This window comes from Mastigoproctus giganteus, chromosome 3 (genome assembly GCF_048544385.1).
Source record: "Mastigoproctus giganteus isolate SK-2022 chromosome 3, ASM4854438v1, whole genome shotgun sequence".
Taxonomy (NCBI): domain Eukaryota; kingdom Metazoa; phylum Arthropoda; class Arachnida; order Uropygi; family Thelyphonidae; genus Mastigoproctus; species Mastigoproctus giganteus.
The window spans coordinates 53,470,823-53,484,953 of record NC_143577.1 but is presented as its reverse complement, the minus strand read 5'-3'; the positions used below and the strand labels follow the sequence as shown (position 1 = coordinate 53,484,953).

Genomic DNA, 14,131 nt, shown 5'->3' with positions numbered 1-14,131 from the left:
CAAAAGTACATATGGGACTTCAAATTTCCTACTAATTTGAGGTTGTTCTTTTTTTATTTAAATGGTATAATGATTGCGTCGTTCACCGTGTTCTAAAGCAACCCTTGCATGATTTCTCTGGCCACCCAGACAGATCGTTGTGCATTCACTTGATCAAGTACAAATAGCTAAGTAAGTGTGTTTTAGGACAGGGAGGCTCCTAGGACATTAGTTCAACTTCGCCTCTTTTCACAAACAAACAAATAAATAATTAAAAATCTATTGAACAATAACGAAATCTCCACATTTAGCAATAACAATGACAGTTATCAGCAGCAATACTTAATCCTCAAAATTCGAGGACAAAATTACAACGTGCTATTAACTGGACATTCTAGAGTTAACTTTTTAAACCTTAAAATACAGTTGTAACAAGAACTTCTTTAAATTTAACATTATTCACATTGTTACAACTTTATCAAAATTTACCAGTAGATACATATAGAGATATGACTACTCAGAATCCGCTCACAAAATGAGTGCTGAAATCAAAGCTAAATTTGATTTCAACAATGTATGTATCTTTAATACAAAATGTGAATACATAGCCATCAATTGCACAACCATATTGAGGATCTTCATTCGTCCCTAAAGTCGTCATACAAAGGACAGTGACACAATACGTGCTTCCAGCACTCGCTTTCTCCACAGCTACATAAGTCAGTTCTAAACTGAAAAAGTTTCTGATTCAAGAATCCATGCTCCGTTATGATACAAGACGAGCAGATGTCAAGAGAAAACCAACAATTTTGCTTCTTATTATTTAAGATAATAATAAAATGATAAAAATCTCCTGATTTTTATCATTAAGTTTGTGACATGTGGAAGAAAATAAAGATTACTGTCAATGATGACACCCATAAGCTTAGTCTGTGTGACCAATGGAAGTCGGATGTTATTTATTTCCACTAACGGCTTCCATTCCATTCTATTTATTTACACAGCATTTTATGTACATTGGCATGATATAAACAATTTATATACAAGATTATACAGGGTGTTTCAGTTAAACGTTTGAGAACTTCTAAGAGGGGTAGGGTACATCCTGACAACTCGAAATCATATAGCAATGTGGGGTCGGAAATGCTTTCCTGAAGCGGTGTTGTACACAGAAGCACCATAAAGAAAAGAGACCGTAAGTGAGAAATCGTTTTAATAATACATGAAAAGAAGCAAAAGGTACATGGATTAAAGTAAGTGTTCGAAGTTTCTTCCACGGGCTACAATGCACGCCTCACATCTCCGACGCATGGACATCCGAACATTCTGGAATACTCCAGGCGAATTTCGAATTTCTTCGGCAGCTACTGCGATTCTTGCAACCAGCTCCTCAGCATTGTCAACAGGGGTGTCATAAACTAGCGATTTCATATGACCCCAGAAATAAAAATCAAGACATGATAGGTCGGGTGACCGAGCAGGCCAACGCACGGGACCACCACGTCCGATCCACTGTTGACCGAATGTGACATCCAGGTAGTTACGAACATCTCCGCTATAATGGGCAGGGGCTCCATCGTGTTGTAACCACATTGTCTGTTGCGTCGATGCAGAAATCTGTTCATCTCTCAAAAGTTGTGGCAATACTTGCTGCAGAAAGATCAAGTATATAGGTCCGGTTAGACGACACGGTAACAGGTAAGGTCCGATGAGGTGATCTCCCATAATACCGGCCCATTCATTGACCGAAAATCGAATCTGTGCTGCACGACGTCGCACGACGACTTCTGTGTACAATACCGCTTCAGGAAAGCATTTCCGACCCCACATTGCTATATGATTTCGAGTTGTCAGGATGTACCCTACCCCTCTTAGAAGTTCTGAAACGTTTAACTGAAACACCCTGTATAAGTTTTATAGACATTATCACATATATCCAATCTATATAATGGTAATCAAGGTACAGTGTGTAGGTTCTTAAATCGGGGTGGCTCCTAGGCGTTAGCCCATCTCCACCTTTGTACTCTGTTATGGTGCAGAAACTGTGCATAATGGGCCTGAAAAAGTGTAAGCGTATGTGTTAAATATTAACGTGGGTTGTTTTGTTTGTGCCAGGCTACTATGCCACTAGGGTGCAGCCAACGCATTGGGCAGCTGCTGCTTGGTGCTCATCCCTAGGACCGGGCCTGAGTCAACAGTCATCCTGTACCTGTGAAATTACCACCGAAAATCTCGCACCCGCCAGAGGTGCAATACTGGCGGGTGCCTGCAATCCTGCTCCCAGGTTGCCCATACCTGAGAGCCAGAAAAAAAAAAAAAAACCTAGTATGCATTTATGGTCTGAGTATCTTGACCAAACACTCCTGTTCTTAGGAGATATGTAGTTTTGGTCCCGAGTCACCAGGAACAATCACTCCAAGGATGTTCTGGCAAAACAATTGTAACAATTATATTAACATATATATATGATTTCCTAAGGTCTCAGTCATTTTCACCACAGTCCATTGTTCTCAGTACATTTTCTTATTTTCAAATGAAGTCACAAATTGAACTGTCCAGTTTGATTTCATTCAAGAAAGAAGTCAGTCCCAGAAGTCTTCTCCGTTCTGTGCCAGCAAAAGTCTTAAAAAAAAAACTCTTCTTAAAAAAAAAAAAACTCTTCCTCTTCTAATTGCTGAAGTCTTCTAACTCTCTTTTTCCCGAGAATCCTAACTTGTGTATGATGTGGAATTCCAATGACAGTCCATAGGTAAGCAAATGGAATATTTTTACTTACAAAAGTACTCGTTGTGAAAAACACCGTTCATTAAGTTCATGTAGTTTTCAAGTGTATGTATGTTGTAGTTCATATCTATATGGTCACAAATCGAGATGTCACTTAAGACCACACAAGGTATAATTGCATCAGTTTCAGATGAAGTTATGCTTGTAAACTATGTTTCCATCTAGTTCCTTAGTTTTTAATTTCAGGTATTAATCACCAGAACCAATCAACATTCTTTAGAGAATCTTGTTAACACCTGAGGGTCCCTGTATATCATATCCTCCCATTAGAGTTCTATCCAAACCTCTGATCCGCGACTTCAAACCAGCTTAGAAACTAATCAAATAATGTTATTTGATTAGTTTCTTAGTATATGTTTCTTTAATGATTCATCTGTACATCCTACATCTAATTTCCTCGAGAATGAAGGGATCTTATTTCTAGTCTTCTTTTAAAAACAGTCACTGAAAATGTCTGTAAAGCATTAAAATTCCTACAGCTTTCGACCAAGGGACTTACGTTATCCTCTGCCAGATCCGGTACACTGCTAAACAACTCTAGACGTGGCTGTCTGATAAGGTTCAGCTTCCCTCCAAAAATCATCATATTACAGCTTGTAGCACTGATTCTCTGTCGTCCAATCAAAAAGATCCACCAGGACAATATTAGGTTTCTGGGAGAAATCATCTTGAAAAAAGTTTGTTTAATATAACATTTGCTGTTTCTGTCCAGGAGGATGTTTCCACTGGGTTTTCTGTTACCGTTCCAAAGATTTCAGAAGAAAAGACTGTTTCTAGAGATCTTATATAAAAGACCCAATGGGTAGACATTTGTAAATTGCGTGTGTTCTGCAGTCGAGTTGCTGTTCTGGATGTAAAACAAATTTTCGGGAGAAAAACCACCTATCTTTAGCATTAGCATTAGTAGAGGCATTTGATGCAAGAAAGCAAGCTTATGCAGCATCAGCCAAAAAAAAAAAAAAAAAAAAACCCCACTTCCACTTCACCCCTCTGTTCGTTCAAAATACCTGTCCAGCTGAGACTTAAACTTATTTAGGCTATCAACCTCCACCACAAGGGATGGAAATCTGTTCCACCAACCAACCACCCGCTGGCTAAAGGCAAATTTCCGGACCTGTATACAGTACTCTAGGTTGGCCTGGCCATCGCCTTATACAATGGAATAATCACCTCCTTATCCCTGCTGGAAAAATTCCTGTATATCATTGACAATACTCCATGAGCTACTCTTGCAGCCCGTCTACACTGCTCAGAGAACTTCATATCTGCCTGCACAACCACCCCTAAGTCCCTTTCATTCTCTACCACTGTCAGTGAAGTACCACAGAGTTGATACGTTGCTCTGGGGTTGCTGTTTCCCATGTGTAGTACTTTACATTTGTCAATGTTAAACTTCATTTGCCACCTCTCAGCCCATCTGCTCAACCTTTCCAGATCCTGTTGCAGCAGCATAGTGTCCGTAGTGTCCTTGACAACCCTCCCAACCTTTGTATCGTCTGCAAACTTGGACATTAAGCCGGATATACCATCATCAATATCATTTATAAATACAGAAAACAATAATGGACCCAACACTGAGCCCTGAGGGACTCCACTAATAACATCAGTCCACGATGAGCAGTGTCCATTGATTACCACTCTCTGTCTTCTCCCCCTCAACCACCCCTTTATCCATAGCAGCAATTTGCCTCCAATGGCACACTGCTCCAATGTGTGTAGCAGTCTTCCATGTGCAACAGTATCAAAAGCCTTTCTAAGATCCAAGTATATAATATCAAAGTTATTCCCTGCATCCAGTTCTTTTGTGACTGCATCATAGTATCCAATCAAGTTGGTCAGGCAAGACTTCCCCTTAACAAAACCATGCTGTGTCTGAGCTATAACTGAAGTCTTGGCTAAATGATCCTGCAGTGCTTCTTTAACCAGTGCCTCCATTAATTTTCCTGGAACAGAAGTTAAGCTCACAGGTCTATAATTACTTATGTCAGCCTTTGATCCTACTTTGTGAATTGGGGTCACATTTGCACATTTCCAGTCTATGGGTACCTCCCCTGAGTCCAAGGAAGCTCTCATAATTATGGATAAGGGTTTGCTTACTTCCTTTGCTGCCTCCTTTAATATAACTGGATAGATCCCATCCACCCCGGGTGCCTTTCTTGTGTTTATCTTCAACAGTTTCTCCTCCACTTTGCTCCCAGTTATTTCAAGATTCTGTAGCTTACTGCTAGAGTTGAATACACCTCTGGCATTCCCCTCGCTGAATAACTCCTCATGTGTGAATGTCGATGCAAAATATTCATTTAGTTTGTTGGCTACCTGAGCAGGATCATCAACACTTGACCCATCAATATCAAGTGGGCCAATCTGATTCATCCCCTTCCTTCTAGAGTTTACATAAGTAAAGAACTCTTTGCTGTTTTTCTTTGCATCCCTTGCCAAGGATTTCTCGTAATCTGCCTTCGCCTGCCTAACCTCCTTTGTAACTTGGTTGCATATCAACTTGTATCTATCATAGGCTTCTGTGTCATGTGTTAATTTGTATGTATCCCATGCATTTTTCTTCTCTGCCATATGCCTCATTAGTTCATCTGACATTCATTTTGGCCTAAACCTTGAACAATATTTCTTAGTTGGTATGTAAAGCCTAGTAGCTTCCAAGATAAGTTCTTTGAATGCTTCCCATTTTGAATTTGCTGTTGGTAACATCATCAGTTGGTCCCACTGTATAGAATTTAAATACTGTCTCAGTCCATCGTAGTTGCCTTTACGGAAGCAATAACCCTTCCCTTTACCCCTAATGGTAGTTACCTCTTTGAGTAAATCCCACTTCAGCACACTGTGATCACTGCCACCTAGTGGTTCATTTATCTGCAGATTCTTAATGCATGAAGAATCACTGCTGATAATCAAATCAAGAGTATTACTCCCTCTAGTTGCCTCCCGAACATGCTGATGTAGAAAACAATCATCCAATAAATCCACAAAAGCCGTGCTAGTGTGTGAGTAACCAGCCCCCAAATTCCAGTCAATATCTGGGAAATTAAAATCTCCCATTATAAGACACTCTGATTTACTGGCCCACTGTATTTCCCTGTACAGTTCCTTATTATACTCATCAGAGTCATTAGGCCTATAGCACACTCCTACTCTCAATTTTGATCTCCCAATGTTTATGTCACACCAAACTGACTCCACACTGCACTGTCCAGCGATGTTGACTGGCTTCACTTCCTTGGTTTTTATGTGTTTCTTAACTAATAGCATAACCCCTCCCCCCTTCCTATCCTGTGGATCCTTTCTGTAGACGTTGTACTCCCCAAATTGCAGTTCTGCATCCCTTATATCTGTGTGACACCACGTCTCTGATATCCCAACAACATCTGCCTTTGATGTTTTGAGCAATACCTCAAATTCATCAAATTTATTTACTAAACTCCTAGCATTGGTGTACACGCAAGTATACCTGCACCTGTTTCTATTCTTAGCTACCCTAACACAACCCATGTGTTTACTTGTACCGCAATGGCTCCCAGCAGTCTCTGAAATACCATGCATCGTGTTTTTCAGGCTTCTGCTCATTCTAATAGAAGCAGTGCAAGAATCTCTTTCACCTCTGCCAGTGGCTACTGTCAATCTATTGGTCTTTGTCTCCCCCCCCAAGCTAGCAGTTTTCCGACCCACCTAACACTGCCTCGATAGCATCAGCAAATATTCTTGCACCCTTTCTATTTAAGTGTATCCCATCCCTGTAGAAGCAATCTCTCCTGTTATCAAGTACATTCCAGGTTGAAAAAAATTCTACCCCTGTGACATCTTTGCCTGTGACTAACAAACACAGCCACTCTGTGAAAAAGGTCCTTAAAAATTCATTGTCATTGACAGTCTGCTTTCTTATTGGGTTTGAACTTTCAGGTCTTTTCCACCTGGTATGGGGAGAACAGCAATCTTACCAACTGTCCTACCCACAAGGGGCCGACTGGACTAGGCGGGTGGGTAAAGTGCCTACCTGGCAACCCAAAGATCGCGGGTTCGAATCCCGACTCGGACTTGGATCAAAGTACTGCAAAAACCTTTGGAGGTGCATTATGGCCACACAAACCGATGCGCCAACAACTACAAAAAAAAAAAACCTACAAGGGCCTGATTTCTGTGGTTCCATCCATCCCTGGTGGAGTGATCATGTGGAAAGTTTACCCTTTTGCAGTTGTCACACTTAACTGGCTGATTTCTTTTCCGGCAATGTTTATATATGTGCTTGGACTCTGCAGTGGACAAATGCCGTTTGTTTCTGGATACATCTGGCTGTGATATGTCCATATGCAAGACAGTAAAAGCATTTCATAACAGGAATAAATTCCCTGAAACGGTAAGACGACAACCCCACAAAGATTTTGCTATGGGTGTCAAGAATGCTTTTTATTCTTGGCACGGTTTCAATGACCCAATTTAAATTGCCCTTTGACTTGGTTCTTGTCGAAAATCGGATTTTGATTTCTTCGAGGGCTGTAGTCTTTTCGATGTGGTCTCTTAAGTTTCTAGAGTAGATCTCCTCGGCAGCTGCTCTTTCGATATCGCTGTCAATGTAAAAGAGGATGAGGGGCTTTGGTTCCCAGTTCTTGGAGACTTGGCTTTGAGCCGTAGCAACTATACTTTCACAGGTTTTTATTTTAAACAGGTCGGCCTTGTTGGCAACCTCCAAAACGATACCTAGAGATGCAGCCTGGGGAGGATCCTTGCTTCAATGTCTTCTCTTCTACTACCATAGAATACTTATCTTTCTTGATCCTCTGTAGAATCCTGGTTCTAAACCTGATTCTTCCGAACTTTTTCTTGGGTCAGACACGATAAGGTAGGTACGAGTTCTGTGAAGTTGTGTATAAGTAATGAAATTGCCCTGTCGAGATGAGTCTGTAGATATCCGATCCGAATTATAGCAAGCGGACGAGCGGCACCCGAGATACAAGGTCGCCAATCCGGGATGAAAGCCAGCTTTAGTGGGAGGGGTACACCCTAGAGCAAACAGTGGTAGTGTTTTCCATCTGGACGCACAAGGAAGAGTTTGCAACTCACACTATAGAACAGTATTGTGCAGAGGCTCAGGGAGGGGTCATAGATATCAAAATACATTTTGGATGAAGCCAATAGAAGTCCTTATGGGGGTTTCAGTGGTGCCTATTCGATTGGTACGTTTCAAGATGCTCAGAGGAAATTTGATGGACCACGTGGTGGCAATTATTTATACAAAAGGATTTTTAACATAGCGGAAAACAATTGATTGCCTACAGGGTAGCCCTTACACAGTAAATACAAATGAGATTGTAAAGAGAGGCACATATCATTGAAAAACAAATAACCATAGTGTTCCTTACCCAGTCAACGGTTACTTCATATCTACTGCAACTAACAAAGCAACCCATAAACACAAGCATTAAGTAACGATATCTCCCAGCCATGAAAAAGAATAAAAATGTTACCACAGGTGCTCCTTTGGAAGACCTTTCCACTCCCTTTTGTAATCGTCTTACTTTGCCATACTACATACACTATACAAGACTTCAGCATTTTTTTTTAAACTTCAAATTCCTCTTCAGGTTGTCTTCCTTCTCGATTTCTGTTTTGTTATTTGGAAATATGCAATGCCCTGGAGCACTGTCCAGAACCAACGCCTTAAATCCCAGTTTTTTTTTCTGAAGCAACTTTTCCTATTGAGACAAAATAATCACAGAACCAGTGTAAGAAGTCCAGTAAGTCCTCTTAGGCTTGCCTGCAACCAGTTTTTCAGTTTAATTTTTACATTAATGAAGGGCAGTTCACATACATTTCAGTTAGCTGCAGTTTTAAAAATAACACACAATGGATTCCATCACATATTAGCACCTAATCCTGTTTCATCGACACTTCTTTAGTATGATATTCTGTCCCCACTTCCTTACTGGTCATAGCCAATCATGCTGGGAAGGTGCAAGCAGAATTGTCTGCCGATATTTGGGAAGTCTATTCTTGCTTTAAAACTTAGGAACCTTTGCTAACACTGAACAATTCAACCTTAGATTTTTAAGGTATGTTAAGCACTAAAACAACTAAAGCTACGTATGAGGCATCAGAATATTGTCACATACATTTCAGTTAGCTGCAGTTTTAAAAATAACACACAATGGATTCCATCACATATTAGCACCTAATCCTGTTTCATCGACACTTCTTTAGTATGATATTCTGTCCCCACTTCCTTACTGGTCATAGCCAATCATGCTGGGAAGGTGCAAGCAGAATTGTCTGCCGATATTTGGGAAGTCTATTCTTGCTTTAAAACTTAGGAACCTTTGCTAACACTGAACAATTCAACCTTAGATTTTTAAGGTATGTTAAGCACTAAAACAACTAAAGCTACGTATGAGGCATCAGAATATTGTCTAAATTGAGTGTACTCTGGTTTATTTGGCTATCCGCTTGAAAAAAATCGAGTTTCCAAGTGTTAAAAATTGTGCAACTCTCATGTGATATCGATTTAGCCATGTTATCACCTCCCCCCCTTTATTAGTCCCCTTGGGGTAATTTTTACCTGGTACAAGTTTCAAAAAATAAATTCTATAATTTTTGCTCTATCTGCAGAGCTGAAACTCTGCAATAGGTGGAGCTATTGGATAGAGTAGAAAATATAGAAATAATTTGGGTGGAGGGGGGTTGAGGAAGTGAAATGCAGTAATTAATGCAATAATTTATGCAGGTAATTTAAACATCTGATTTAACTTTGTTTATTTGGTTCCTGCACGATTCACTTATTACTCATTTAATTTCCTCTTGTAGGGGCTCTGATCCCTGATGCACAGTAGACATTTCTTTACACATAGGTTACCATATTACAAAGGGTTGCTGTTACCAAGAAAGGCTTAAGTTCTGCAAATTGCAGCATCTGGAGACTAGGCACCTGCGAGGTGATCTCATCGAATTATAGAATAAGGCCTGAATGGTTTGAGCAAGCTCAATGCTGGTGGGATTTTTTCTTTTGCTCAGATTACGAACCTGACGGGACAAATTCAAATCAAGGAAAGGCAATTGTAGATGTGCAGAAATTTGCCTTTAGCCAGTAGGTGGTTGATAGTTGGAACAGACTTCCAACAGTTGTAGGTCAACAACTTAAGTTCAAGGCAAGAACTGGACAAACATTTGGAGTGAAATGGAAAGGTTTTTTTTGGCTACTATATAAGATTGCTTTCTTGCATCATATGCCTCTACTAATGCCAATGTCTTGCAACTACATGGTAATATTACTAGTCTTGGTGCCTAGTGCCCCAGAAATCTGCTACTAGTTTTATGGTCTTCACAAAGGATTACTGCATTGGCCTGGACTACAGCTAGTTCGTTCAGGACTACAACTAGGCTAATAGACATGACACACTTAAGAAATAATACAGCTGAAATAATAAAGGAAATGGGGAAACAAGTACCATACTAAAACAGCATTCAACCATACTAAAACTACATTCACACTATAATGACCGGCAGAGCCACAGCACAGCACTCTGCATGGACAATACAGGTTACTCATTTTTTGTTGAACGTTCAAACCATGTGATATGGTTGTCTTTCAAAATACTTTGATCTCATATGGCTGTCCTACAGAAACAAACAGAAAAGTCAAACCTGTACTGTGCAGTGTGAAATAACTAGATCTGGTTTACAGAATTTACTACCATAAGATACTGACTGAACACTATAGCAAATGAGATCCTTCAAATGGTAGTTGACTCTTATCAACCGGTGCAATACCACCACTTTGCTTAATGGAGGCTTAAAGTGGTGAAACCCATGTTTAATCTCTAGAGCAAAGTTTCCGGCTTCCCCCTCCCCCAATCCATGCACGGTACTAAGTACTATAGGTTTTGATACCATTCGTGTTTGGGGATTTCATAAAAAAAAAAAAAAATAATAAAATAAAAATTGTAGAGTATGAAAGGGATTCCACAATCACATAAGAAACCAACAAGGTTTAAAAAAACTGAAATCCTAAGTCATGAAGATAATAGCAAACCTTTAAAAGCAACCCTCGAAAGAGTTGCTTGTGTTTCTTCCAATCTGAAAAAGGCAATCTTACCTTTCTTTAGTCTGATACCTATCAAAATGAACTCAATTCTCCAGACACCTCCACACTCAACAATTTAAGACATCTCTTAATGGAATTGCTGAGAGAATGTCTAAAAATTTTTTTAAGTCTAATGTGGCTAAAGTAGTCAAAAAGAGAATGGAGATTTTGTAAAAAAAAAAAAACCACATTGAGGTTTTCTTCAGTTAGGAACCACCTTACAATTTGTGACGTCAGTTTTTCACTGAAGAGCAAAGTTCAAAAAAAAAAAAAATAATAAATAAATAAATGCTAGAATTGATAACAAGCAAGAAAATGCTGGCTTTTCTTCCATTTTATACTCTGTAAAATTATTCTTCTTCATTCTGCCTGTGAAAGATAACAAGAAACTTGACTGAGGTTCAGAAGCAATTCTTAAAAACACTCTGATAACTGCCAACTTGGGAATTTCAGAAAGCTCAGTGCTCACTTTAGAAATGTAACCCTAAGCCCTTTATATAAAAAATTCTTTTAAATTCAGAAATATTTCACTGAAAAGTCTCTTTACAAACAAGTCTACTTCAAAATGATATAGTGTGTGTGTGTGTGTCCACTTTTAGTGTTTCAATATGCTATAATGAACAGTGTTCAGATTTAGAGATTACATTTAGGGGAAGGTATTGAGCTTCTTGACAGGGTTCAAAAATAGGTGTGCCATCTGATTACAATAAAACAATAATGTCCATAGGAGGAGAGACTACAAATGCGTGGGTTACTGAATTTAGAAACAAGACATCATAGGGTAGGGAGAGAGAAACTGCCTTCCTGGTTTGTTGCAGTTGGCAGTATGTGAAATTTAAGGAGCAACAGTGGGAGGAGTACAGACAAGTCTCCCTCCCCCACCAATGGTGAAGAAAAATCCTAGCTTACTTGGATCTCTTGGCATTTACTAATACAAAATACTAATGTTAATATTAATTTCCTGGCATTTGAACTTAAATAGTGGTAAATAGCTAGTTTCAATATAAAATATCTTCTCTTCATAACTTGCACTGTCACTTCTTTATAAATAATCCAAGAGTTGATATCTACAAGATCTAATATACAGGGAGGTGCAAAAGTACAGTTGTGAGTCTAAGAAATTAAATCTTGAAGTATTTATTATATCTTTTATTATTTTCCATTCCTTATTTATGTATTTTTTTTTTTAATTTTTGTTTTTTCCAGATAATTATGGCTGGTAATTTAACCAACAAAAGTGGATAATCAAACAATACTGGAAGGCAGAGAATGCTGAAAAGGTCTGACAGAAATGGGGTGAAAAATTTGATACAACACCAAGTAGACTAACAATCTACAGAATACGTGATAAATTCAACCAGACTGGGTCCATCTGTAACATGCCAGAGTGGTCGACCAGTCAGTATCATTACCCATGAAAATTAATGTCAGTTGCTGAAAATGCCCACGGGGAGAGAAAAAAAAAAAAAAAAAAAGGAGCTTCTAGTAAGTTAGGCATCCCCCCCCACAGATCTTTGGGTCATCTGATGCAACGTTTAGGTTTGAAAATGTATCGGCCAAGATTAATTCATGGATTATTAGATGATGATCCAAATCGCCATTTACAATTCAGATAGGTAGTTTTGAATGAAGAAAGACAACATACATGATGGCATCATTCAAAAAATTTGTTGGTCTAACGAAGCAAATTTTAAACTATCAGGTGCTGTTAATAGGCACAACTGTCTATTATTCAACAGAAAACCCCCATGTAACAATTGAATCAACCTGGGGTTACAGTTTGGGCGGGCCTTTCATGTAAAGGGGTCATTGGACCTATCTTTTTCAGTACAACTGTAAACCAACACCTGTATCTTAACATGCTGAAGGACACTGTCATACCAGAATTATGACTACAGCATGCTAATGAGGACTTTTTTCAGCAAGATGGAGCTCCTCCCCACTATGCTGAAACCATCCGTGATTGTCTTGGCCAAGAATTCCCCCACAGGTGGATAGGTCAACGAGGGCCAGTTGAATGGCCACCATGTTCACCTGACCTCACCCCAATGGACTTCTTTTGGGGTGTTATCAAAGATAAAGTATTTTCAAGAAAACCATGCACTGTTGATGACATGATTCTATTCATAAGAGAAGCATGCCAAGAAATTGATAACAATAGACCTCTGTGCCAAAGTGTCTTGAGTGTAGAAAATAGAGTACAGGAATGTGTAAATGCTGAAGGCAAACAATTTGAGCACTTAAGAGATTGTACTTAATTGCAATTTGTATGTCAATCCTTACTGTGACTTAATAAAGCTATTGTAATAGCATAATAATATAATAATCATAACTTTGTAATCATCAGCATGTTTTTTTCCATAATAAAAACCGTATACCTACTTTTGTACTGCCCTGTATTATAAAAGATCTGAACCAGCATTCTATGTAAACCTGTTTTTGATGAACATTTTTTTAGCCATTTGTTCTAAAACATCATACTGTGTCAGGCTGCTTCTTTGTACCATTACTTAATGCAACACTTGTATGAAGTGTACAAGATTATGACATTTTTATTTGCTCTGGCACAATAATTCACCAGAGTGCAATCAGGTCTGAAAACTGAAGTGGAATACAATTCTACCTTCTTTTTTAATGATGTTGGAATATTTTTACAAGCACAATTCACAGTTATCACCATAGTAGTATTTTTTGGACTAATTTCTTTGCCAATTCAAAACTTGTAAAGAAGTTATCAGTGGTTACATTTCTACCTCGATTCAAAAATGGTTCATTAGTGACATATTCAGAACGTGGCTGACCAGCTGTGCATATATCAACCTTTCTCCAAATAAGGAAAGCCATTCATTGCCATTTGGTTGGCTGACACAGCTGCTGACCAAAATTTTACAGAAAATTTGTGGTGGCTCACACCACATGGAGGAATGCTGTCCCTCTGTGTTATAACCAGGCAATACTAGGCAGATGACTCATCAACTGGTGTAATACCATCACTTTGCTTATTGGAGGCTTGAAGTAGTGGAACCCATTTTTGTTTTCCAGAGCAATGCCTTGGCGACCCCCCCCCCAACTCTTCGATCATGCAGTATGTATCATTGTCTTTTGAGGTTATGATGGACAATGGCGAGATCCAACCTTTTTTACATTTTGAGGGTACAGCTCGAAAACAGTGTTCGCAGGCTGGCTGTCAGACAGTCCACCAGACAGAACTTATTGGTAACTCTCTAAGAGGCTTCCTGATCAGCTAATGTATAATCTCACTGTCTCTGTATTGCCAGATAGTGG

General features: G+C 39.1%; 1 protein-coding gene across 1 annotated transcript; it reads left to right on the top strand.

The window, feature by feature from the left end:
* Positions 1-514: 514 nt before the first annotated feature.
* Positions 515-13,104, top strand: LOC150087969 (uncharacterized). The gene is made up of 2 exons (XM_090369982.1): positions 515-553; positions 12,769-13,104. The coding sequence occupies exons 1-2, from the start codon at positions 515-517 to the stop codon at positions 13,102-13,104; spliced, it is 375 nt and encodes a 124-aa protein (XP_090226108.1).
* Positions 13,105-14,131: the final 1,027 nt, after the last annotated feature.